The sequence below is a fragment of the Prunus dulcis genome, chromosome 5 (assembly GCF_902201215.1).
Source record: "Prunus dulcis chromosome 5, ALMONDv2, whole genome shotgun sequence".
Lineage (NCBI taxonomy): Eukaryota > Viridiplantae > Streptophyta > Magnoliopsida > Rosales > Rosaceae > Prunus > Prunus dulcis.
In genome coordinates, this window is record NC_047654.1 from 12,985,944 (window position 1) to 13,012,006 (window position 26,063).

Below are 26,063 nucleotides of genomic sequence, written 5' to 3' on the forward strand. Positions count from 1 at the left end.
GTCGGTATGGATTACAAGATAGGCCGAAAAAAAAAAATTAAAATCGGCTATAGCCGCGCGGCTATACTATTTACAAAAGAGGACAGCCCAGCAATTAAAAGTCCACGTGTCAAAATAGTATAGCCGGGCGGCTATTCTCTTTTTAAGAAACATTAATGAAAGCCAGTATAGCCGACCGGCTATACTATTTTGATGAAAAATAAATAACCGGGTATAGCCCGGCGACTATAGTATTTTAAAACAAAGTAGGACAAAATCTAGTAAATTTTTTTGGAAAAAAAATAAGAAAAAGCAAGTATAGCCGATTGGCTATACAGTTTTAAAAACATTTTTAAAATGGAGTATAGCCGGCCGGCTATACTATTTATGAAAAAATGAAAGAGTTCTCGGCCAGCGATCAGGAGCCTACGTGTCAAAATATTTATAGCCGTGCGGCAATACTCGTTTTTAAATTTTTTTAAATAAAAATAGTACAGCAGCCTTGCTGTACCTTTTTGACACGTGGCTCATAGGCTATGGGCGTGCGGCTATACTATTTACTAAAGAATAAAACAGAGTATTAAAAAGAATTTTTAAAGTGGGTATAGCCGTGCGGCTATACTATTTTTAATATTTTAAAAAAAGGAAACCCCACCTATTTGTCGCTACGTGTCAACACAGTTTTATTTTTTAAATAAATTAAAAACACGGATTACAGCCGTACGGCTGTACTATTTTTTTTAAATTAAAAAAATGACAACCTTCTTTCTCTAATGCGCCACGTGTCACAAAACAAGTACAGCCGCCCGGCTATAATTTTTGAATACATTGTGTTTAAAAAGGGCTATTCCATTTAATACAGAAATTAATAAAATAAAAAAGGACCCTCCTAGTTGCATTAGTTTGTCCCTTTTAAATTTTACTTTGCTAGTTTCAACATATCCAAAGTAGATATTAATCTTCCACTATATGATATTTTAATGTAATTTTTATAACATATGTTATTCTTATTCAATAATATGTGAGAATTATTTGTATAATACGTGAATTTTATGCGTCTCACCGAAAATTTTGAAAACAATACGTGTATAAAATATTACAAATACATACGTACAAGTACAACCCAACTATTGTATATTTGCTTTTTAAAAAACGTGGGACGTGTATAGAACACGAATGCAACATTGAAAAATACGCACATATGTACATATATATATATATATGTGTGTGTGTGTGTGTGTATATGTAAAAGACTATAGCCGCTCATCTATACTATTTATTAAAGACAAATTAAAAATAAATAAATAAAAGTACAACCGCCCCGCTATATTATTTTAAAAAGAAATTAGACAAAAATCGAGTATAGCCGCATGGTATACTATTTACTAAAGAATAAAACAGAGCAGTTAAAAAGAATTTTAAAAAATGTTGTACTATTAAAAATAAAAAATCGAAAAGGACCCTCCTAGTTGCATTAGTTTGTACCTTATAAATATTAATTTGCTAGTTTCAACATATCCAAAGTAGATATTAATCTTCCACTATATGATATTTTAATATAATTTTTATAACATATGTTATTCTTATTCAATAACATGTGAGAATTATTTGTATAATACGTGAATTTTGTGTGTCTTACTGAAAATGTTGTAAAAATTATGTGTATAAAACATTATAAATACGTACGTACATGTACAATACGACTATTGTATGTTTCCTTTTCAAAAAACGTGAGACGTGTATAGAACACGAATGTATTATTAAAAAATACGTATGTACATTTATGTGTGTATATATATATATATATTTATATTATTATCACTATATAAACTTTTTAACCCAATATAATTAATAAAATCCCCTTTTACATTTGTAGGTAGTTATATGACGAATGTGCCAATAGTATAGCCGGGCGGCTATACTCGCTTTTCCTAATTTTTTTTTATAAAAATAGTACAGCTGCGATTTTTAAAATTTTCAAAATTGTAAAATTAGTTTCCTTTACTTTTGTTCCATTGCCCAACTTCTTTAATTTGTTATATGTAATTAATTAATATCTTACCCTCTTTGAATTACTTTAATTAGTAATTATGTTTTAACTACTATTTCATACCCAAAAAAAATTTAAAGAAAAAGTGCACAAAATAATTAAATTCTATTTGTGTAGTGTTTTGTGAAATCGTTTGGGTGTCTTAATTCAATTTCTCCATGGCCCAAGAGCCCTATGCATTACTATTAGGCTATTATTCGAGTAACTATTGTCCCTTTTTCATTTTATTACTTTTCCAAAATTATTATCCGTATAAAGATCTTGGTACTTTCGCGTTTAATAATGTATTATACTCGTCCGCACGTATTTCTCATGTCTAATACAAGTATTCTTCAATAAAAATTTCAATAAGGGACACAAAATTCACTTATTATATTCATATTCTCACATATTATTGAATAAAAATAATATATGTATTTTTTTAAAGAGTATAGCCGCACGGCTATATTCAGTTTTTCCTTAATTTTTTATTAAAAATAGTACAACCGTGCGGCTCTACTTGTTTGACACGTGGCGCACAGGCGCTTGGGCCGGCTACACTGGATTCTTTTTAATTTTTTTAATTAAAACAAAAAAAAAAGTATAGCCGGGCGGCTATACACGCTTTTCCTAATTTTTTTTAAAAATTAGTACAGCCGCGCGGCTCGACCTATTTGACACGTAGTGCCTAAGCGCTGGGCTGATCCCTTTTTATATTATAAATAGCATAGTCGTGCGGCTATACGTTTTAAAATAAAATTTTATTCCTGGATTTTTAAAATTTTCAGAATTGTAAAATTAGTTTCCTTTACTTTTTGTTCCATTGCCCAACTTCTTTAATTTGTTATATGTAATTAAGTAATATCTTACCCTCTTTCAATTACTTTAATTAGTAATTATATTTTAACTACTATTTCATACCCAAAAAAGATTTGAAGAAAAAGTGCACAAAATAATTAAATTCTATTTGTGTAGTGTTTTGTGAAATCATTTGGGTGCCTTAATTCAATTTCTCCATGGCCCAAGAGCACTATCCGTTACTATTAGGCCATTACTTGAGTAACTATTGTCCCTTTTTGATTTTATTACTTTTCCAAAATTATTATATGTATAAAGATCTGGGTACTTTCGCGTTTAATAATGTATTATACACGTCTCCACATATTTCTCATGTTTAATACAAGTATTCTTTTACAAAAATTTCAATAAGGCACACAAAATTCACTTATTATATTCATATTCTCACATATTATTGAAAAAAAATAATATATGTATTTTTTTAAAAGAGTATAGCCGCACGGCTATATTCAGTTTTCCTTATTTTTTTTATATTAAAAACAGTACAGCCTTGCGGCTCTACTTGTTTGACACGTGGCGCACAGGCGCTGGGGCCGTCTACACTGGATTCTTTTTAAAAAATTTTATTAAAAAAAAATAGTATAGCCGCGCGGCTCTACTCTTTTGACACGTGGTGCCTATGCGTTGTGCTGATCCTTTTTTATATTACAAAGTATAGCCGTGCAGCTATACTTTTTAAAATAAAATTTTAGTCCCGGATTTTTAAAATTTTCAGAATTGTAAAATTAGTTTCCTTTACTTTTTGTTCCATTGCACAACTTCTTTAATTTGTTATATGTAATTAAGTAATATCTTACCCTCTTTGAATTACTTTAATTAGTAATTATGTTTCAACTACTATTTCTTACCCAAAAAAAATTTAAAGAAAAAGTGCACAAAATAATTAAATTCTATTTGTGTAGTGTTTTGTGAAATCGTTTGCGTGTCTTAATTAAATTTTTCCATGGCCCAAGAGCCATATCCGTTACTATTAGGCCATTACTCGAGTAACTATTGTCCCTTTTTGATTTTGGAAAAAATAATGTTTGACACGTGGCGCTGAAGAGAGAGGGTTTTCTCTTTTTTAGAAAAATAGTACAGCCGCATGGCTTTACTCCGTGTTTTAAATTTTTTTAAAAATGGACCTTGTGTTGACATGTGTCGTACGGCTATACTCATTTTTTAAAATTCTTTTTAACTGCTCTGTTTTATTCTTTAGTAAATAGTATAGCCGTGCGGCTATAATTTCTTTTAAAAATAGTATAGTCGGGCTGTTTTACTGTTTTTTTTTAAAAAAAAAATTTGTCTTTAATAAATAGTATAGATGAGCGACTATAGTCTTTTACATATATATATATATATATATATATCTATCTATACGTGCGTATGTATTTTTCAATAATACATTCGTGTTCTATACACGTCCCACGTTTTTTAAAAAGCAAACATACAATAGTCGTGTTGTGCTTGTAATGTTTTATGCACGTATTGTTTTCAAAATTTTCGGTAAGACGGATACAATTCGCGTATTATACAAATAATTCTCACATATTATTGAATAAGAATAACATATGTTATATAAATTACATTAAAATATCATATAGTGTAAGATTCATATCTACTTTGGATATGTTGAAACTAGCAAAGTAAAATTTATAAGGGACAAACTAATGCAACTAGGAGGGTCCTTTTTTATTTTATTAATTTTTGTATTAAATGGAATAGCCCCTTTTAAACACAATGTATTTAAAAAGTATAGCCGCGCGGATATACTACGAATTTTTTTATTAAAAACAGTATAGCCGGGCGGCTATACTTTTGTTGTGACACGTGGCGCATTAGAGAAGAAGGTCGTCCTTTTTTTAATTTTTTTAAAAAATAGTACAGCCGGACGGCTGTACTCCGTGTTTTTAATTTATTTAAAAATAAAATTGTGTTGACACGTGGCAACAAATAGGTGGGGTTTCCTTTTTTTAATATTCAAAATAGTATAGCCGCACGGCTATACTCATTGCTCTGTTTTATTCTTCAGTAAATAGTGCGGCTATACTCATTGCTCTGTTTTATTCTTTAGTAAATAGTATAGCCGTGCGGCTATACTCTATTTTGGTCTAATTTCTTTAAAAAAGAGTATGGCCGGGCGGCTGTACTTATTTTGTGACACGTGGCGCATTAGAGAAAGAAGGTCTTCCCTTTTTTTATTTTTAAAAAATAGTACAGCCGCACGGCTGTACTTTGTGTTTTAAATTTATTTTAAAAATAAAACTGTTTTGACACGTGGCGACAAATAGGTGGGGTTTCCTTTTTTTAATATTAAAAATAGTATAGCCGCACGGCTATACGCATTTTTTACGATTCTTTTTAACTACCCTGTTTTATTCTTTAGTAAATAGTACAGCCGCGCGGCTATACGATTTTAAATAAACATTAATAAAATGACTTTTTTTATTAAAAAAGTAGAAAACACCTGGTATAGCCGCCCGGCTATACGATTTATATATATTAAAAAATAACTGCCTATGCCTAGGGGCACGTGTCAAAATGTAAAGCCATGCGGCGATACTATTTTTACAAAAATTAGGGGAAATGAGTATAGCTGCGCAGCTAGACGATTTCTAATCAAATTACGAAAATGCCAAAAAAATGAGTGTATTTTTCGGAAAAGGCTTACACAACCTTTTGAAGTAAAGAAAGGGTATATTTTTCGGAAAAGAGAACCTATTAACGTAAAGAGGTAATTTTTGGGTTAGCTCTTTTAATTAATTGATTTTTGTGTTGTTACTTTTTCCCTAATTTTCCACAAATGCCAAAACTGTGGTAGTTTATGCACTTTCAAACCAAATGATCTCAATTACACAAATGTTCACAGTTATCCAACACATTTTCTTATTCTTACGGCTCCTCTCTCCTTTTCTGCTTTTAATCCTCTGAATCTCTGTCAAGGACTCTAGCTAGTTCCAATAGAGAGGTAATTTTTCAATTTTTTTTTTTTTTATATTTGTGTTTATTAATTTGTTATATTGATTCAGAAAAAGTACCAATCTAGTCGGAAATTTATCAACAAAAATACAATAAGAAAAATGTAAAATAATTTTTCAGTAATCATATGATGTTAATACAAGAACAATTAGAACCCACTTCATGGGGTCACTGAAAAAAAAAAAAAAAAAATCCATTTCATGTGGTATGGTAGAGGGACCAATACGAACAAAAACCCCAAAAAACATATGACACAAAAATAACGAAGAAGAAAATTATACAGAAAATTACAAAAATCTTATCCAAACTGCTAGGTGCTAAGTTTGATCAGCCAGTGTGGATGTGGATGCCAAAAGCCAATATCAGGATGGTGAAAATGACAAAGAAAATGAGTGTGTGGACAAGAATGGCCTTGCCATTTGTGGTGAAGCTCCCAAACTCAACATGGCGGGTGTTTCCTGGTATTTGAAACAGAAGACCAGGAGACAGCAGTATGAACAACATCAACCCAAGTAGAACGGGTGCCCAGTCCACCATTTTCTTCTCTGCTTTCTTTCTATAATTGATAAATTGTTGTAATTCAACAATGAACAATCCAACCCACAAGCCACAAACAGTTTTATACAACACATTCGAAAGAAAAAAGTGGATTCTTAGGAACTATTTTAGCTCAAAGAATGCTTGCTTTAAAGTGTTGTGTAAGCCTTTAGCTCTCTTTTCTTCTGGCCCCAATATTTTTTATTAATTTTTTTTCATGGTTTGATTTGATTTCAGGTCCAACATGAAAGGTTGCAGCATATAGTGTACGTAGCATCCAAACTCCAAAGCCTCCAAGGTAAATGCGCATCTGCTGTTTCCTTTATATATTTCAGGGTTGCATAACAAATTCAATACTGCTACTTCTGGAGGGGAACATGTAGATTCTAAAGCATACTAGGGCAAAATTCTCACGCAATATGCCTATTTTTCTTTTCTCTAAAGAAATGCATCCATTGATGCCTTACATAAACCTTACTACTAGAATTTAGCATCTTGATAATCATATCATATTATGCTAGGAAATCCGAAGTATTTAACGCAAAGTTTACATTTTCCATGCCTTGAAAAGTCTTTTTTTAAATTAATGGAGATGAAGGAATTCGAACTTGAAAATTTGAGAAGTATGAACTAAGAGCTATAAATAATATAAAAAGTTATACTATAGCTTAGTTGGTTGAGGTATTTCACTTCCACCTATGTGGGCAGAGTTCGAAACCCCTAGACACCGAATGAATAATTGTGTGTAAACCTCCATCACCGAATCGCTTGTACTAAAAAAAACTTACACTATTTGAGACATTCTATTAAAAAATCAGTAAAAACGTCATATTAATGTTAGAGTTATTTGCTACAATGAGTTGTCTTATAAGAGTAATCCAACTGTCCTAAAAGAGAAAAATATATATTTTTGGATTGTAAGGAATACGACAGATAACATAATAAAAACTATTATTTTTAAAACACAAATAAAATTTACACTACAAAATAAGTAAGCTAGTTACTAAAACCTGGAATTTATAATATTATCATAAAATTAATACAATTTATGTGTCCTCGTACAAGATTTAGAGACTTTACTGGGGTTTGCTTGACTTTTTCCGTAGATATACCACCACAATTAAAAACTATAAAAGGGCCGAAAAACTAACACCAACCTTATTTTTCCCTCAAAATTTTGACCCTTAGATAGTTTTTAATTATTGAAAAAATGATTTCTTGAATTGATGCAAGTGAAACCAAAATTTTGATTAGATTAGATAAATTGTTACATTATGGTTTTTGAGCATGCGGGAGTTGACTATGTTAGTATATGATTTGAACTTTGAAGGGTGACAACATTGTAAGCCAAACATAGGTATATATATTTTGGCATTTTCCAGGACCTCCCCTAATTTCATATGAAATGACCAGACTGTACCCATACTAGAGATGCCAGAGAGATAAGACAAGGCTAAAACCGTAAGTTTGCAATTTATTTCTGACCTTAATTAGAATCTTACAGCATAAAATATTTGGGAGGCCTCAAAAAAGCGCCAGTAAATTTGGAGGTAATTTGAAAACTTCTGTTAGAAAAACCTTGACGTGCACGGTTTTGATTGGCCCACTATCTCATTGTCCCATTTTTTAGGGTATTTCTCTCTCTGAGTCTCATTCACTCTCGCCGGTCGGTGTATTTTCCCGGAAAATTCCGATTTTCTGACCAGATTCCCGACCGCAAGTGTTTCATTTTGCCGGAGAGTTTTCAAACCCTTCAATCTTGACCGCCTCCAATCCCATCCAATTCCAATCCAATCCAATTTCTTGTAGCTCCATTTCCCGGGCCATGGCCAATGGCTAAGCTGTGATTTCTTGTTGAGGTTTTCTGATTTCCGATTCTGAAGCCGTCTTTCTTTTCTGTTTATTGAGGAGAAAAAGAAGGGCTGCATAAGAAGTCCGGTGAGTTTCTGTCTCCGTTTGGTTTCCGTCTCCGTTTGGTTTCCGAGAAAAATAATACGTTGAATGCGATATTTTCCTTATTTCTTTATTTCGAAAGCTCGTAAACGATGAGCCTCAGAATCAATTGTGCAGGAACTTCTATTTCTATTTTGGGCAGGCCTTCAATTTGGAAATGAAGTTCGTCAAATATTTTCATATTCTGAACAATAATTATTTAGATTTTATAATGCGATAATGATTTTTTGCTGCAGGATAATAAATTGGTGTTTGATTAAAGGCGACGATGGCTAGTCAAGGCGGTTCTTCTAGAAGAAGTCTGTCATTGACGAACACATCGTTGCAGGACAAGAAGAAATCCTCTGACGTTAGTAACGGAGGCCCTGAATCAGCCCGTAAATCTTTTTCGGCTTCTCGTTCCATGTGCGTATTCAAATTTTTTCATGTCAAATTTTCATTGAAATGAATGTTTTCTGTAAATAATTGAGCTTTTGTTGAATGTGAATTGCGTGAAGAAGAAACCCACCCATGATTGTGTTTTTGACTGATTTTGTGATAATTTTCATTTTGTTTGTGTTATAGTCGCGTTTGTGTTATTGTAAAGCAGTAAAACAGTAAAATATGTAGTGGTTGTAGGACATAGAAGTTGGGTATTGAGAATGAATCAGTTTTTGTTGGAAAAAGGCTTGCTCAATTTAAAGTTTGTGCATTGGAATCTTAGTAACAAAAATCTCTTCTCTGCTTGCATTGGGGCAGCGGGCTAACTGGAGAGCGTACGGTAAAACGCCTGAGGCTATCAAAGGCTCTGACAGTACCTGAAAATACCAGTATTCAAGAAGCGTGTCGTCGAATGGCTGCTCGTAGAGTTGATGCTTTGTTGTTAACTGACTCTAATGCATTGCTCTGTGGAATACTTACGGACAAGGTATGACTTTAAATTCAGTGTGACATTTGCCAAGAAAATGCCGTTCACAGAAAAACTTCAAAAAGCACTTGTTTGGTATGTTTTGATGGATTTTGTTGGCGTACTGTTTTCTGATGTATCTATTTGTTTCTGTGGTCGCAGGATATAGCAACAAGAGTAATTTCTCGTGAGCTTAATCTCGAGGATACGCTTGTTTCTAAAGTTATGACAAGGAACCCGATATTTGTTCTTTCTGACACTCTCGCTGTTGAAGCCCTTCAAAAAATGGTGCAAGGTTAGTAATAAATTAGAGGCAAATTTGCTTCTTGACATACTTTCTGTTAGTGGCTTGCTCTTGCTATATGTTGCTGATTTCTGCATTTACAGGAAAATTCAGACATTTGCCTGTTGTTGAGAATGGAGAGGTCATTGCTTTACTTGATATAGCAAAGTGCTTATATGATGCTATTGCTCGAATGGAAAGGGCAGCTGAAAAGGGAAAGGCTATTGCTGCTGCTGTGGAAGGTGTTGAAAAACATTGGGGCACATCTACTTCTGGTTAGTAGACATTTATTCTTTTCTTTTAAATTTTTTTATATCATATTCTTTAATATTTTTGCAGCTTTTAGGAATAACTTCCTTCTGTAGATTTATGTAATGGAGAGTAGTCAGTTTCCTCATAAACCAAAGATTAACTTTATGCTTTTTATTTGAGATTCAGGTTCCAATACATTCGTTGAGACACTTCGGGAGCGGTTGTTTAGGCCATCCTTGTCTACAATTATTCCGGAAAGTTCAAAGTAGGTAATATTTTTAGGTCTGTTATTTTATGTGGCCAGATGCTGAAGATATTACAAGTTTTCATTTAACAGATAGATATGTCTTTCAGGGTTTTAACAGTTTCACCAACAGATACTGTTTTGATGACAACAAAGAAGATGCAGGAGATGCGAGTAAGCTCTGCTGTTGTGACAGTTGATAACAAGCCACGAGGAATTCTTACGTGAGTTTCTTTAAGTAAAAAAAATTGCACTTTACCTTTGTTCTCAATAATGTTATTTGTGCTTTTGATTCTTGTCAGTTCCAAAGATATCTTGATGCGGGTAATAGCACAAAATCTTTCTCCGAAGGCCACTCTTGTAGAGAAGGTACATGTCTCTATCCGTTTGGAAATTTTGGTCTTTGGACCATCCTGAGGAAAACTGTTAATCAATCCTTCTGTCCTTGTCTTATCTGGCCAGAAGTTGTAATATCCGCTGATTCCAAGGAACACTTCATTTTATGCTTATGTAGGTGAAGGAATATAAATTATTCACATATCTCAGCTTTCTTTTGAACTGATTATTAGGTCATGACTCAAAATCCAGAATGTGCCACAGTTGATACACCAATTGTTGATGCGCTGCATACAATGCATGACGGAAAATTTTTGCACCTTCCTGTAGTAGACAGAGGTAAAATCATGATATAGTAATTATTTTTTTAAGTAACAGAAGATTTTTAGTTTCTGATGATTATGGATGACCGTATACAGATGGAACTGTTGTTGCTGTTGTTGATGTAATTCATATCACTCATGCTGCTGTAGCTACTGTAAGTCGTGTCTTTACCTACCGTGAATTATTGTGATTTACGTCAATCTTGCATTAATCTTTCTAGGATAACAGGAATATATCCACTTTTTCATGCTTTCAGCATTACTTGATGAACCAATCTGTAGTTCTTACATATATGCATGGAATAAGGGTTTAAAATAATGTATGTGTCACGAAACATCATTCTCATTTTGCTGTCCTTACTTGACTTGTTTACTAATGACATGATTTTCACAATTCTGAACTATCCTAGTGGGGAGAACTTAGGCTTCACTTTCTTTGGCTGTTTTGGATCCTTGGCGTCTAGAACAAACATATCATCTCTGCAGTTCTCTTTTCTTTGGCTGTTTAATACTTTCCCACCCCCCCTGGGGCAAAGAAGAAATTGCAAACATAATTTTCTTTGCTAACCAGGTCGGAAATACTGCTGGAGTCAGCAATGAGGCCGCAAACTCTTTGATGCAAAAGTTTTGGGATTCTGCCATGGCCTTAGGTCCACATGAGGAAGATGAGGATTCTCGAAGGTTATATATTTATCTGTTTATATTCAGATGTTATCGAAATTAAAATGAAGGTTCAATTTTATTTATTTATAATGTTTATATGTATTTATGCATCTTTATTCTCATCTCAGTGAAGGGTCATTGAAGTTGGCTTCTGACGGAGCAGAGACAGGGAGATCGCTTCCCTTTCCATCGTCAAATTTTCCTAATACGTTTGCTTTCAAACTTCAAGATAAGAGGGGTCGAATGCATAGATTTACTTGCAGTATGCTTCTTGTTCCAGTTGCCTATCAAATTACTGTGTGTATTTATATTTGTGTGTGTATTGAAACAAACAACGTTTTTTAGGCTTTTAATTCAGATTTCCTGGTTGAGCCACCTAATCTAGGATATATTTCACGTTCAACAAGAACAATTTGGCTAACATTAGCTCTTGACTGGGGTTTCTCTGTTATGGCTTTCTCTTCAGATATTCAGAGTTTGACAGATCTTATAACCTCCATTGTTCAGAGAATGGGAGATGACATTGACCGCAACAACCTTCCTCAAATTTTGGTATTTCTAAGATAGCAATTTACATGTTTTTGGAGTCTGACTCTAGAGTTCTATCTTCCTAATCTTCTTTTAATTGGTGGAAAATTGTGTAGTATGAAGACGAAGACCGTGATAAAGTTATTTTGGCATCAGATAATGATCTTGTAGCAGCTGTGGAACATGCAAAACAAGTTGGTTGGAAGGTATGACTATCTGTATGGTGTTGCTTTGTGCTTAGAGAAGAAAAAATATAGTGAAGTATGCAACTGAATTAGGTCTTAGTTTCTGTTATCGATTTTCCTGTGAAGTCTGACGTAAAAGTGATCAACTCTGCAGGGTTTGAGACTGCATTTGGATTATTCAGGAACACGCGGTCGCCGAAGGGGTTCAGCAGGAGGAAGTATGGATTATGCTTATGCAGATTCTGCATGGTCATCAGCATACAGTACCGTTGCAGCTGGGGCTGCTCTTGTTGCCGGATTAGGCGTTTTAGCGTACTTGAAGAGATCCGGCAACTGATACTATTTCTGTTTGAAGAAGCCTAGAGCGATTTTCCAAGAGCTCAATGGAATTGGCTGGGAGGGCATAACTTGTGCTTCATACGTCCTTTTATAGAAACTATACCACATACACAAGTGAAATTCAATTCTTCGTTTTCTAATTATTGCTGAATTACATGCTTGATTGTTTCTCTGATGCGTACTCACGCAACTTCATGAACTTGTGTAAAAATTAAACGCTGCCACCTGAAATGTACAAGTTCTTGAATTCGGAGGATTTGGATTGATTTTGTCGTATCGAACAAGTGGTATGTTATGTTGTTAGTGTCAAAACATTGATGGTTGACGGTGTGTTCATACAAATTCCATTTGATCTATAATCGTGATTGACATTGTGATAACATAATATTTCATATTTCATAGTGCTTTTAAGTTTTGAATATTTTTCAACACAAAATTGAAAACTCAACTTGTTCTACGTAAATTTTGTATTTCAAAGTGGACATGAACTCAAAATAAGTTACACAGCCAATGCCGTTCTTCTTTTTTATGTCTTATCTTCCATCACAGTAGTGGGACTGTGAGAGAAGCAAAAAAAAAAAGTAGTGGGACTGAGAGAGCAGCAAAAGTGGCTTAGTGGATGATAACCACAAAAGGTCCTCAACTAGCAGACACATGGTGTCAATCTGGGCCGTCCGTCTTGGCTCTGCATTCTTTATTTTCTTTGGCGGCTCTTGGGCCCACCTCGCCCAAAATCCTCTAATTTTTGTAACTTTTTTGGTTTTTAATGGTGGAAAATTTTGACTTAATATATGCTTCTTTTTGTTTGGTTAATAATTCATCGAAATCTTTATATTTCTCTTTATGTGGACCCCTTTAAAACATGGCCATCGTTATAATGATCGATCCCCATGAATTTGCAAATTTTTAAAAGGATAGCTTGAAGTCACACATTCACATGGCAATGTACATATTATATGATATATTGCCTATTGCCTGCACCCTCCAAAGTGAGAAAAGAAAAAGAGAATAAAAAGAGCCCTATTGTATTTGACATCGAATCTCACATCAAGTTTATATTGCAAGATATGTGGCATGATTCGCATTATCAGAATAATTTAGCCTATTTTTGGCATTGGCATCACCAACTTTTGTTTAGTGGAAATGGCATCTCCAACATCGCCTACAGATTGTTCTCTCAAATTCTTCAGAACTGCTATTTTCAGTGGTATTTGTAAATTTAATTTTCAAACGGATCGGATCGGAATATGAAAATTTGTAACTTACGTAGATTTTGATATTTAGTGACGTAATTTAATTTGCTTGCTGTTGACAGTTAAATTTATCTCAAATTAATTGATAGCAAAAAATGATCAAATTAAGAAACCACCAATGAAAAACCAGAAGAAGAAGAAAGGGCACAGGATATTCTCAAATATTTCAGTCAAACCCTTTGACATTCTTCGCTTCTTATTCTGCTATTCACACTAGCTGTTATACGTACAGTGAGTGGGTGGTTCCTTGCCATCATGCAATCACTTCTTCAAGGTTAACAGAATTTGCGAAAGAGATGGATTTTGGAAAACCATATTTCCATGTTTAACACCAATTATATATAAACAGAGAGTAATTATCACATTCAACTTTCCTTTTGTTGCCTTTTGCTTTTTTCTTTTTTTCTTTCCAAAAGCAACAGAGCATCACCAAGGGCCTATTGCACCAGTACAAAACCAGAAGCTTCTTCTCTCATCCATTCTTGCTCTTGTACTCTGTACCCAAAAATCCATTACCTTGCATCTCTATCTCACTCTGTCTCTTTAAATAAAAATATCTAGCATAGATGCAGTAATTATTTATTCAGATTCTCTTCCACATACTCATTGTTTCCTTCATTAGCCGGACAGACTCATTTGGCTAAGGAACCTCTTTCTCTCTCTGTGTGTCTTTCTCTGTTAGCAAACAAAGACATGGGAGGTTCAAAGACCAGACCTTTACTATGGCCACCTTCATTTTCCTCCATTTTCTTGCTGTTTCTCACTCTGTCATGGACTTCCCAACCGACCCATTTGTGTTTAGCCCAGCAGCAGCAGCAACCCATCAAAACCATTGTGGTTTTGGTCATGGAAAACAGGTCCTTTGATCATATGCTTGGGTGGATGAAGAAAGCCATTAATCCAGCAATCAATGGTGTCACAGGCAAAGAATGCTGCCCCGTTTCAACCAAAAATGCAGACCCAAAATCCATTTGCTTCTCAGACGATGCTGAGTTTGTGGATCCGGATCCGGGTCACTCATTTGAAGCAGTGGAGCAACAGGTATTTGGGTCTAGTTCCCTTCCTTCAATGACTGGTTTTGTAGAGCAAGCATTATCAATGTCCCCAAATCTCTCTGAGACAGTCATGAAAGGCTTTAGGCCTGAATCTGTGCCTGTTTATGCGGCTTTAGTGCGTGAATTTGCTGTATTTGATAGGTGGTTTTCTTCAATTCCTGGCCCAACACAACCCAATAGGCTTTTTGTGTATTCTGCAACTTCTCATGGCTCAACAAGCCATGTTAAGAAGCAATTGGCTTCAGGGTATCCACAAAAAACCATATTTGATTCGGTTCACGAGAATGACATGAACTTTGGTGTTTACTTTCAAAACATACCCACCACTATGTTCTATAGAAATATGAGGAAATTGAAGTACATTTCTAAGTTTCATCAGTATGATTTGAAGTTTAAGAAAGATGCCAGGAAGGGGAAGCTCCCAAGTTTAACTGTGATTGAGCCGGCCTATTTTGATCTAAAGGGAATGCCTGCAAATGATGATCACCCTTCTCATGATGTTGCCAATGGGCAAAAACTAATTAAGGAGGTCTATGAGACACTGAGAGCAAGTCCTCAGTGGAATGAGACCCTTTTGGTCATCACCTATGATGAACATGGTGGATTTTTTGATCATGTCAAGACTCCTTATGTTAATGTTCCTAACCCAGATGGGAACAGTGGCCCTGCTCCATATTTCTTCAAGTTTGATCGGCTTGGGGTTCGTGTACCGACAATTATGGTCTCTCCATGGATTAAGAAAGGGACTGGTAAGCTCAAATTCTCATTATTTGGCCTGTCTTAGCTGTAATTTTAGATGTTAGCCTTCAATAATTGATGTGATATTGGTCCACTTACCTGTTCTACCGGAGCTGTCTGGAATCTTTTGATTTCTTTCTGTCTCTGAGTGTACAAATTAAATTGGATTAGTTGGTTGAATTTCTTGATTCAAAATGTTGTGCATATTGTGTCTGTGGATCAAGTAGAAGTAGAATTTGGTGGGTGGGTTATTGTATTGGGGTCAACCCATATTGCTACATCTGCATATTGTTGAGCATCTGAAATGTGTAAAGTAGAATCAATCAAGGGTTTTCTGTTTCACTTCTTTATTGCACTGATGTTTATTTGGTTTTGCAGTAATGAGTGGTCCACAAGGACCTACACCAAACTCTGAGTTTGAGCATTCTTCAATCCCTGCCACCATAAAGAAGATGTTCAACCTCTCCTCTAACTTCTTAACTCACAGAGATGCATGGGCCGGCACATTTGAGCAGGTTGTTGGGCAATTGACTTCTCCCAGGACTGACTGCCCAGGTATCTATCTATCTAGAATCTGAATTAATCAAATTTATGCAGTGTTCATGACAAAAATTATTTAGAGATCCATTAGAAAGTAACAGGGTTAAAAGAGAATTGATTAGAAACATGAAAAGTTGTTCCCTTTAAGTAGAACAAAAGAAAAAACAAGTAAAAATGAAGATACATTTGTCACTGTGGAGCCCATGCATCATCTTTATTTTCCAACTTATTGAGGTTGTCAATGGAAGAAAGCTGAACCTGTCTCCTACTGAATTCTTGTAGAGACCTTGCCAGATGTGGTGCCTTTGAGGAGCACAGAGGCGAAAGAAGATGCCGGTTTATCCGAGTTTCAGGGCGAGGTAGTCCAATTAGCCGGTGTACTTAATGGTGACCACTTCTTGAGCAGCTTCCCTGATGAAATGAGCAAGAAGATGAGTGTGAAGCAAGCTCACGGGTACGTAAAAGGTGCTGTTTCAAGGTTCATTAGAGCAAGCAAAGAGGCCATCAAATTGGGAGCAGACCAGTCAGCAATTGTAGATATGAGATCCTCCCTCACAACAAGGTCCTCGGTTAAAAATTAATTCATCCTCCTTGGATCACTCTTCTATACATACATCAGTGTTTGTGCTCATGTTAGGAGATTGTTATAATGATTGTGTTCGATTGCTTGTTTTTCTTTGCATCTTTATGAACCGTTGTCTATACTTTTCTACATCACTTGAAACAAGTGTCTTTCTTTCTTAATAGAAAATTTAGAGGTCGTCATGGGCTCAAACCTCTTTGGGCACCCTTCACGTTCGCTTGTGTAATTGTAAAATATGTAGTTGCGTTACCCTTCGAACATTTTACTTTCAGAAGAATCAAGGCAGTCAACAAGTTCAAATTTAATGCTCTCGGCATTGCTTTCAAGGATCCTGCTTTGACCAAGTGAGGAGCTGAGTCTTCACCTCATTTGGGTTTTGTTTTTTGGGTGTATTTAGCATTAAATCAAACAAAAAACAAACTTCACCAGTTAGAAACTCAGTCTAAAGCAGAAACCGACAAATGAAGAAAAAAGATGCTCCAAGGTTATATGGTAAATGTTACAACTTGAAGGAATTCCAAATTCTTGATGAAGAAATGAAGTAAACTACTTACACCCAAGTATAAGCCATGTTACATGAATAACAGGTTCAGAAAAGGCCACCTCCAGATACACAAACCCACCCGTTTTCCACCACAAAATTCTTACTTATCATATAGAAATAGAATTAAAGTTTCTCCACAAACGCTACTGAACTCGTCCTTCAATATTTATCGGAACCTGCTGCTGTTCCTCACAAAGAAGAGAATTTCTACATCATGGAGACACCCAAGCATTGTTCTGACTTCTGAATCATGGAGAGAAGGAGCAAGAGAAAACCAAGCATGCCTCAGATACAATCAGATTACATAAGAGACAACAGCCGCTCATTATCAAATATGAAACCAGAGTTAATTTAGTACTTGACGAAGCAAAAAACCAAATATTAATTGCATATGTAAGTAGGGTAGGAAACAGAGATGGCCAACAAGAACTAACAAAATACTAACAAATGAGAATGAGAAGATTCCATCTACTCGATGAAATTAGTTAGGATATCAGCAACATGCATGTTGCTTGAACAGTGCTCTAACTCAATTACTTCATTTTTGACAAGATCTCGAAGGAAATGGAATCTAACATCAATGTGCTTGCTCCTCCCATGCATTACTGGATTTTTGGATAGCTTAATGGCAGAGCTATTATCAAAGAAAATCACAGTAGGCTTTTCTTGTTTAAAGCACAGTTCTACGAGCAACCTTCTTAGCCAAACAATTTGACATGCACTTGAAGTTGCAACTACGCCGTCTGGTTTGTACACGTTATGAACATGGATATGAAATCCCTACCCTATGGACAGCCAGCTAGTAGAAGCTGCTTACTATTTCTTTCAAGCAAGAATCTTTGAATAATTAAACATGCATGCATGCAGCAACTAGAGACAACTTTTAAGCAAAATTTGAAAAAGAAAAACATCAACAATTTTACAGAGAAAATGAAATCCACTAACCCATGCACTGACCTCGGGTTACGATTAACGGCCTTATGCACCGTGGGTTGTAGTGAGTGAATCTGCTCCAACATTAATTTCATCAAATCGACCAGTTGGCCTATCTACGATATATTGCCTAGCTTGCCCAGATATTTCTCCATCTTCGTTCTGTTGTGCAATTCGCGCAGATATTTCCTGATCAAACATATATTGCCTGGGGTCTCCTGTAGGTGTGAAGTCATCCCAGGAGAGTCTTGAACATCTTGACCCGAGGTGAGCTGAGCGGCGGCGGCAGAAGGTTGAGATGTAGCAGAAGGGCCTTTGCTATTCTTATTACTAAATATATATAAAATAAATTTTGATAAGAAATATGTTTGAATTTGAAATATATTTAAAAATAAGAAGAAATGAATATTTGTTTTTTTATATAAAGGGAATCAGATAATCGCCATGCAATCTTCCGGTTTGGAAGTTTATTTTAACTTTCTAATTTAACATATTTGTTTTATTAATTAATAAGCACGAGTGTTTCTTGGTATTTTTAAAGTTTCACCAAACAAGAGCCGTCTTCTAGCCCCTCGCTCTCGCTCAGACATAACCAGCGAACTCTCTTCTTCAATCCTCATCTCTCTCTCTCTCTCTCTCTCTCTCTCTCTCTCTCTCTCTCTCTCTTTTTCTAGCCCGCCTAGCGACCGCCTAACAACTGCCTAGACTGCCTAGCCCGCCTAGCCTCCGCCCAGCCCCCTCCTAGCGACCGCCTAGACTGCCTAGCCCTCCTAGCCTCCGCCTAGCCCCCGCCTAGCCCGCCTAGGCCATTTATTCAGTAATCTTCTTCAATCCTCATCTCTCTCTCTCTCTCTCTCTCTCACATAGCACCATCATCATCTCGTCCCTGACCTTGGAGATTCCAAAATGGCTTTTTTTTTTCAAGACCGCCTAACAACCGCCTAGACCGCCTAGCCCGCCTAGCCTCCGCCTAGCCCGCCTAGCCCCCGCCTAGCCCGCCTAGGCCATTTATTCAGTAATCTTCTTCAATCCTCATCTCTCTCTCTCTCTCTCTCTCATAGCACCATCATCATCTCGTCCCTGACCTTGGAGATTCCAAAATGGCTTTTTTTTTTCTAGACCACCTAACAACCGCCTAGACCGCCTAACCCGCCTAGCCTCCGACTAGCCTCTGCCTAGCCTCCGACTAGCCTCCGCCTAGCCCGCCTAGCGCCTGCCTAGGCAATTTATTCAGTAATATTAACAATATGAGTGACAGGGTGTTCAAGGATTTAACTTTTAAAGAAGATTTCCGAACAACAACAGATAACCCAGAGAAGTTTCAACACATACTTATCCTCTCGGGAACCACCCATTGCCTTCCCAATTCCACTAACTGCAGAACTATTCCACCTTCTGGTTTTGGGTTTTGGTATCGCAACTTTGATTAAGAACATACCGAGATGAATCGAAGTGCTGTTTCAGTTTTTCAGTTTCTCAGTTTCTCTGAGTTTGAGCATTCTTCAATCGCTGCCACCATGAAGAAGATGTTCGACCTCTCCTCCAACTTCTTAACTCTCAGAGATGCATGGGCCGGCACATTTGAGCATGTTGTTGGGCAATTGACTTCTCCCAGGACTGACTGCCCAGGTATCTATCTATCTAGACTCCGAATTAATCAAATTTATGCAGTGTTGATGACAAAAATTATTTAGATCTATTAGAAAGTAACAGGGTTAGAAGAGAATTGATTAGAAACATGAAAAGTTGATCCCTTTAAATAGAACAAAAGAAGAAAAAAAAGAAAAATGAAGATACATTTGTCACTGTGGAGCCCCATGCATCATCTTTATTTCCCCACTTGTAGCTCAATGGATATATCATATATTGAGGTTGTCAATGGAAGAAAGCTGAACCTGTCTCCTACGGAATTCTTGTAGAGACCTTGCCAGATGTGGTGCCTTTGAGGAGCACAGAGGCGAATGAAGATGCCGGTTTATCCGAGTTTCAGGGCGAGGTAGTCCAATTAGCCGGTGTACTTAATGGTGACCACTTCTTGAGCAGCTTCCCTGATGAAATGAGCAAGAAGATGAGTGTGAAGCAAGCTCACGGGTACGTAAAAGGTGCTGTTTCAAGGTTCATTAGAGCAAGCAAAGAGGCCATCAAATTGGGAGCAGACCAGTCAGCAATTGTAGATATGACATCTTCCCTCATAACAAGGTCCTCGATTAAAAATTAATTCATCCTCCTTGGGTCTCTCTTCTATACATACATCAGTGTTTGTGCTCATGTCCCATATAAAACGTTAGGAAATTGTTATAATGATTGTGTTCGATTGCTTGTTTTTCTATGCATCTCTATGCACCGTTGTCTATATTTGAACATTTTACTTTCAGAAGAATCAACAGAGTCATCAAGTTCAAATTTAAATGCTCTTGGCATTGCTTTCAAGGATCCTGCTTTGACCAAAGTGAGGGGCTGAGTCTTCACCTCATTTGGGTTTTGTTTTTTGGGTGTATTTAGCATTAAATCAAACAAAAAACAAACTTCACCAGTTAGAAACTCAGCCTAAAGCAGAAACCCACTAATGAAGAAAAAAGATCCAAGGTTATATGGTAACTGTTACAACTTGAAGGAATTCCAAATTCTTGATGAAGAAATGAAGTATACTACATACACCCAGCAGGGCCGGTCTTGAGATTTTGAAGGTCATGTGCAAACCTTAAATTAGGGCCTCACATAAGCTCACACAAACTTACACCATTATGTAATGCCATACAATAAATGTTTTTTTTCTTCAAGTGATCAAAGTACCCATACTCCCAAGGACAAAATTGAAATTTCACAAAAGAATTAAATTGGATTATTTCAGTTTGTGATCAGGTATTTATTATTTCAGTTTGTGGTTGTGAAAGTAATTGGGATATTGAATGTTGGTGTTGACATCGGACAAGTCTTTAACACAAGCAGGTTTTGAAGTCGAGTCCTGAATAGAAGTTGAGGCCCTACAAACCAACACAACTAGAAACGTCTTTGTGTCAACAATTTGCTCACTCTGTATATATATAACATTTGTTATACATATAGAGTGCTGCTATTTCCACCCACCTGTCTTATTTTCTCACCCACTATGTAAATTTGAATTATTAAAATCCTACTTTTCCACCCACCATTATTCCTAAAATACCCTTGGCAGTACTGGTGGCTTCACGACCGCGACACCACCACCGCAACAACATACAACCAACAAGACTGCAATGGATTTTTAATTGAAGTGATGTTATATGGAATAAGGACCCGTATGTGGGTTAATCAGACTAAAAAATCTTTAAAATGGAATAAAATTAAAGGAAAATTTGGCCTCTATTATCAACACCTATCAACCCTGACACAATATTAAACGTGGAGTTATGAATTTGATTTGAATTTTTTTTAAAAAAAACTTTTCAAATGATTGGGATGGGTAGATCAATGCTCGCTGAATTTGTTGAGGTCAGGAAGATGAAAAGAATATGGAGAGTAAAAGAAAAAATTTATTTTCTTTTTAAAATTTGTTTTATTTTTAGGGTTTTAGAAGTCATTTTACATAGGAAATTTTTTAAAATAAGGTGGGTGGAAAAATATGAGGTGGGTGGAAATAGCAGCACTCTACATATATTATACACATGAAAAAAAATTGGGGCCCCTAAAAAATTAGGGGCCCTGTGCAGTGGCACCACTTGCATACCCTCAGAGCCACCCCACCCAGGTTCAGAAAAAGGCCACCTCCAGATACACAAACCCACCCGTTTTCCACCACAACATTCTTACTTATCATATAGAATTAAAGTTTCTCCACAAACGCTACTGAACTCGTCCTTCAATATTTATCGGAACCTGCTGCTGTTCCTCACAAAGCAGAGAATTTCTACATCATGGAGACACCCAAGCATTGTTCTGAATCATGGAGAGAAAGAGCATGAGAAAACTAAGCATGCCTCAGATACAGCAGATTACATAAGAGACCACAACCGCCCATTATCAACACGAAACCAGAGTTAATTTAGGACTTGATGAAGAAAAAACCAACTATTAATTGCGTATGTAACAGAGATGGGAAAGAAGAACTAACAAAATACCAACAACTGATAATTACAAGGCACAAATGAGAGAGAGAAGATTCCTTTCTTAATTTTAAAAATAAATAGTATGGCCGAACGGCTATACGTTTGAAATGCAATATATTAAAAGAGTCCGTACTTATCTTGAAACGCGGCTATACCCTATTTATTATTATTATTATTTTATTATTTTTTTAAAAAAACAGTATAGCCGCCCGGCCTTACCTTGTATTTTTTGTTTTAATTTTTAAAAAATAAATAGGGAATTAAAGCCTTGTTATTCCCCTAAGTAAAATTAGACACACCCAAATGGCCGATGAATAACAGGTTCAGGAAAGGCCACTTCCAGATAAACACCCACCTGTTTTCCAACTAATCAACATCACAACTTTCTTACTTGTCATATAAAATTAAATTTTCTTCACAGACGCTACTGAACTCACAATGCAGAGAATTTCTATATTATGGAGACATCCTTTGTTCTAAATCATGGAGAGAAAGACTAAGAGACCACAAACCACCCGTTAACAACATGAAACCAGAGCCAATTTAGGACTTGATGAAGCAAAAACCATCTGGAAACTTCCAAATGCATGTATAAATTAACATGAAGTTGTTTGCAAAAGATCCCATCTATATATTCAGTGACATAATACAATATGAGGCTATCCAAAGCTTTTGAATTTTCATATTTCACATTCCTTTTACAACAACGAGGTGCCAGTTCGCCCAAAATAGACTCTTTCACGATGCCTGGCAGCTAATCTTCCATCTTCCTCTCGGATTTTAATTCTTTCTGCAAAACTCAATTATAGTACAAGAAATTAGACTCAAAGTCCAATAAATAAATAAAACTTAATAGTCATGAACAAAATTGAGTCTCTTGCTTCATGATCATTAAATAAACAAAAAGATTTCATGTAAACACATTTTTTTCACCTTTGCCATTGTCGTACGTTTCACTATAGAAAAACTCTCATCCATAATGGTTTCTTCTTGTTTTGGCTGATTCACACGCTCTTATCTTCTATAGGTTCATAATCCCCACAATCACTGAATCATAATAATGAGAAACCTTGTTACATACAAAATGTAACAGAACAAATTAATAATGTTATTGATGAAAACACAATAAGAAACATGTAGGAAACTTACGGCATGAAGCAGAAAACAAGATCAAAATATTCAATGCACTCTACATCCACAGAATGAATAGTTGAATTTATAGTCTTGATCATATCTCTTTCTCCTTCTCCAACAACAATTTGAAATGTAGTGATACAAAGATATTGAGCCGTGTCAAAGCAATGACCAGTCTTGACATGGAAAAAGTCATGGTTCCCCAAATGAACCAAATACTCACTCTTCATTTTAAATGGCAATGGTAGACACACAATCTCTAGGTCTTGCAATATAAACAATTGGCTCAAGGAATATCCAATATTACCATGGTCACCTTTGTCCATCCTAAAGGAGAATGCTATAAACTCATTCCCTTGTATGGAATAGATAGTCTTGTCTACAACCACGGCCCTCCCTTGAAAAGGAGCATAATCAACAGAAGTGTCAACTTCCACCTGCCTCCATTGGTTTCTACTAATGTGAAAAGCAAGGACATCAAAATTCTTTTCTCTCGGGCCATAGAATGAAAACAAAATAACTCCATAACAAACGGCGTAACCAGTTATAATCTTATAATTATAAAATGGATCATATCTCTCGAAGGAGAGGTACGGAAATGGTTTGCGGGACGATGGGATTGCAAGACAATACAGCTTGTCATACGCAGATACAACAATCGGTGTTGATTTATTATAGGCCCGAGGAGGAAAAGATGAACATCTTGACATAGTCTTCGTGTCAATTATATATCCACCGCTCCGTGCAAGGACGTATAATTTGGAGCAGTTGAAAATATGTGCAGCCTTCATGCCAATAACGTCATACTTCTCACCTCACAGAACCTGTCAACAAGTCCAATTACTGGGGGTTCATGAGTGACTCCTCCTCCGTGTTTGAATTTCACTCCATAGATTGCATTACTTCGTTCTTCAATCCCAAAATAAGACGTCATTAAATATACAGATCTAATAGCCCCCTGATTTACTGTCATTGATGCATGCTCCGAATCGATGGGCAAGCTGGACAGAGAAGAGAGATGTATACAACAAGTCAAGTTAAGCTTTTCAAACACCTACCAAACTAGCTAAAGATAATTAATGAATGAAGCAAAGGTGAAAGCAGCCAGCTAGTAGAAGCTGCTTACTTTTTATTTCAAGCAAGAATCTTTGAATAAGTAAACATGCATGCAGCAACTAGAGAAAACTGAAGCAAAATTTGAAAAAGAAAAACATCAACAATTTTACAGAGAAAAGAAGATGAAATCCAGTAAGCCAAGCACTGACCTTGGGTAAGGATTAACGGCCTTATGCACCGTGGGTTGTAGTGAGAGAATCTGCTCCAACATTGATTTCGTCAAATCAACCAGTTGGGCTAGAGATTTCTCCATCTTGGATATGTTGCCCAGTTTGCCCTGAGATTTATCTATCTCCGTTCTGTCGTACAGTTCGCGCATATATTTCTTGATCAAATATATATTGCAGCGGGCCTCACTTTGGCGTGAATCCACCAACATCCAGGCATAGTCCTGAACATCTTGACCGGAGGTGAGCAGAGCGGCGGCGGCAGAAGGTTGAGATGTATTCCGATCATCCCCCATTATTCCGGATGATAGGGCCCTTGCTATGATTAAAATGCTAAATTGAGGCACAAGGGAATTTAGGGTTTCTGCAGAAGGGAGTTTAGTTTAGGGTTTGGGTATGATATGAAAGTTTCGAACTCTTGGAAAAAAATTCCAATTTATAAAAAAAAAAAAACTCCTGGAAAATTCTAGTTCTAGAGGCTGCTATCTTATTCCGCACGCATTATATATGTTGTTATGCTAGCCCGTGCAGAATAACTTCGATTTTTTAATTTATTTTAAACTAGCCCCTCATCCCTGTGCCAATTGGATTCTTTTTTTATTTTATTTTAAAATTTTAGAATTAAAAAAGATAATGGGTAGTTGTATTCCACAAAAATAGAACCTATTATCTGATTTATTTTAAATTTTAAAAATTTTTAATATAAAAGGTGTGAAATTACCATTTATCCTCATTTAATTAATAATTTCAATTATTAATGTTTGCATTAACTAGAAAATGCCCTTGGTTAATCCAAACATTAATTCAAAAATTAAGAATTGAAAATTTTAATTAAATGAGGATAATATGGTAAATTCACACCTTTTCATATTAAAAAAATAAAAAATAAAAAATAAAAAAAAATAAATATAATAGGTCTTATTTTTATACCCATTATTATTTTTAATTCTAAAATAAAATAAAATATTTATTAAAAAAAACCAATTGGCACACACGTGAGGGTTTGTGCGTGTCAATGAGCTAGTATTAATTAATAAACATGGGCATTTCTTGGTATTTTTAAAGTTTTCACCAAACTCTGCCTCGAACTTTATATATATATATATATATATAGATGAAAAGGTAAAAGCATAAAAAGAGCGAAAATGGCGAAAAAAAAGGAAAGAAACCTAGATTAGGGTTCCTAGATAAAAATAAGTAAAACATGGAAGAGTAATTGTGTGAATTTTATGTATAGTACACCAACAATAGATGAAAACTGAATCTTGATGTCATGTTTTGGGTTCTGTTGTATTCTTTGGTTGGTTTAGAAAATTATAGTGAAAATAGGAGATGTTCATGCTGCAGTTTTGGACTTGGCGAAACCTTTTTTCTTCGTGCGTTTTCTTGGCTTCCAAACAAACAGATATTTGGAAGAAAATAATAATAATAAGCAAAAAAAATTAAATTCGTCGACATCAGGGTTCGAACCTGCGCGGGCGAAGCCCAACAGATTTCAAGTCTGTCTCCTTAACCACTCGGACATATCGACTTCTTGTTTGCAGAGGTTATCTAAAAACTAT

At 35.7% G+C, this 26,063-nt stretch overlaps 2 protein-coding genes and 1 non-coding gene across 3 annotated transcripts; 2 read left to right on the top strand and 1 right to left on the bottom strand.

Annotated features, from left to right (window-relative positions):
• Window positions 1–7,922: 7,922 nt before the first annotated feature.
• LOC117628368 (CBS domain-containing protein CBSCBSPB1-like) lies at window positions 7,923–12,695 on the top strand. The gene is made up of 15 exons (XM_034360798.1): window positions 7,923–8,299; window positions 8,551–8,719; window positions 9,053–9,221; window positions 9,363–9,495; window positions 9,588–9,758; window positions 9,922–10,000; window positions 10,090–10,203; window positions 10,282–10,348; window positions 10,549–10,654; window positions 10,735–10,793; window positions 11,210–11,319; window positions 11,430–11,563; window positions 11,768–11,853; window positions 11,946–12,035; window positions 12,169–12,695. Exons 2-15 carry the CDS (start codon window positions 8,583–8,585, stop codon window positions 12,349–12,351), a joined length of 1,638 nt encoding a protein of 545 aa, XP_034216689.1. The 5' UTR covers window positions 7,923–8,299; window positions 8,551–8,582; the 3' UTR covers window positions 12,352–12,695.
• A 1,249-nt stretch (window positions 12,696–13,944) lies between these two features.
• On the top strand, window positions 13,945–16,833 carry LOC117628543 (non-specific phospholipase C6). The gene is made up of 3 exons (XM_034361021.1): window positions 13,945–15,410; window positions 15,778–15,954; window positions 16,222–16,833. The coding sequence occupies exons 1-3, from the start codon at window positions 14,300–14,302 to the stop codon at window positions 16,518–16,520; spliced, it is 1,587 nt and encodes a 528-aa protein (XP_034216912.1). The 5' UTR covers window positions 13,945–14,299; the 3' UTR covers window positions 16,521–16,833.
• Window positions 16,834–25,950: 9,117 nt separating this feature from the next.
• Window positions 25,951–26,032, bottom strand: TRNAS-UGA. Its single transcript has one exon. It is a non-coding gene; the product is annotated as a tRNA-Ser (tRNA).
• Window positions 26,033–26,063: the final 31 nt, after the last annotated feature.

What these genes read in the sequence shown, in the direction of transcription:
- LOC117628368 (XM_034360798.1), top strand. Translation starts at nt 8,583, where the DNA reads ATGGCTAGTCAAGGCGGTTCTTCTAGAAGAAGTCTGTCATTGACGAAC. An exon ending in AAGCCACGAGGAATTCTTAC is followed by an intron (nt 10,204 to 10,281) that starts GTGAGTTTCTTT and finishes GATTCTTGTCAG; the next exon opens with TTCCAAAGATATCTTGATGC. An exon ending in CTCATGCTGCTGTAGCTACT is followed by an intron (nt 10,794 to 11,209) that starts GTAAGTCGTGTC and finishes TTTGCTAACCAG; the next exon opens with GTCGGAAATACTGCTGGAGT.
- LOC117628543 (XM_034361021.1), top strand. Translation starts at nt 14,300, where the DNA reads ATGGGAGGTTCAAAGACCAGACCTTTACTATGGCCACCTTCATTTTCC. An exon ending in ATGGATTAAGAAAGGGACTG is followed by an intron (nt 15,411 to 15,777) that starts GTAAGCTCAAAT and finishes TTGGTTTTGCAG; the next exon opens with TAATGAGTGGTCCACAAGGA. An exon ending in TCCCAGGACTGACTGCCCAG is followed by an intron (nt 15,955 to 16,221) that starts GTATCTATCTAT and finishes GAATTCTTGTAG; the next exon opens with AGACCTTGCCAGATGTGGTG.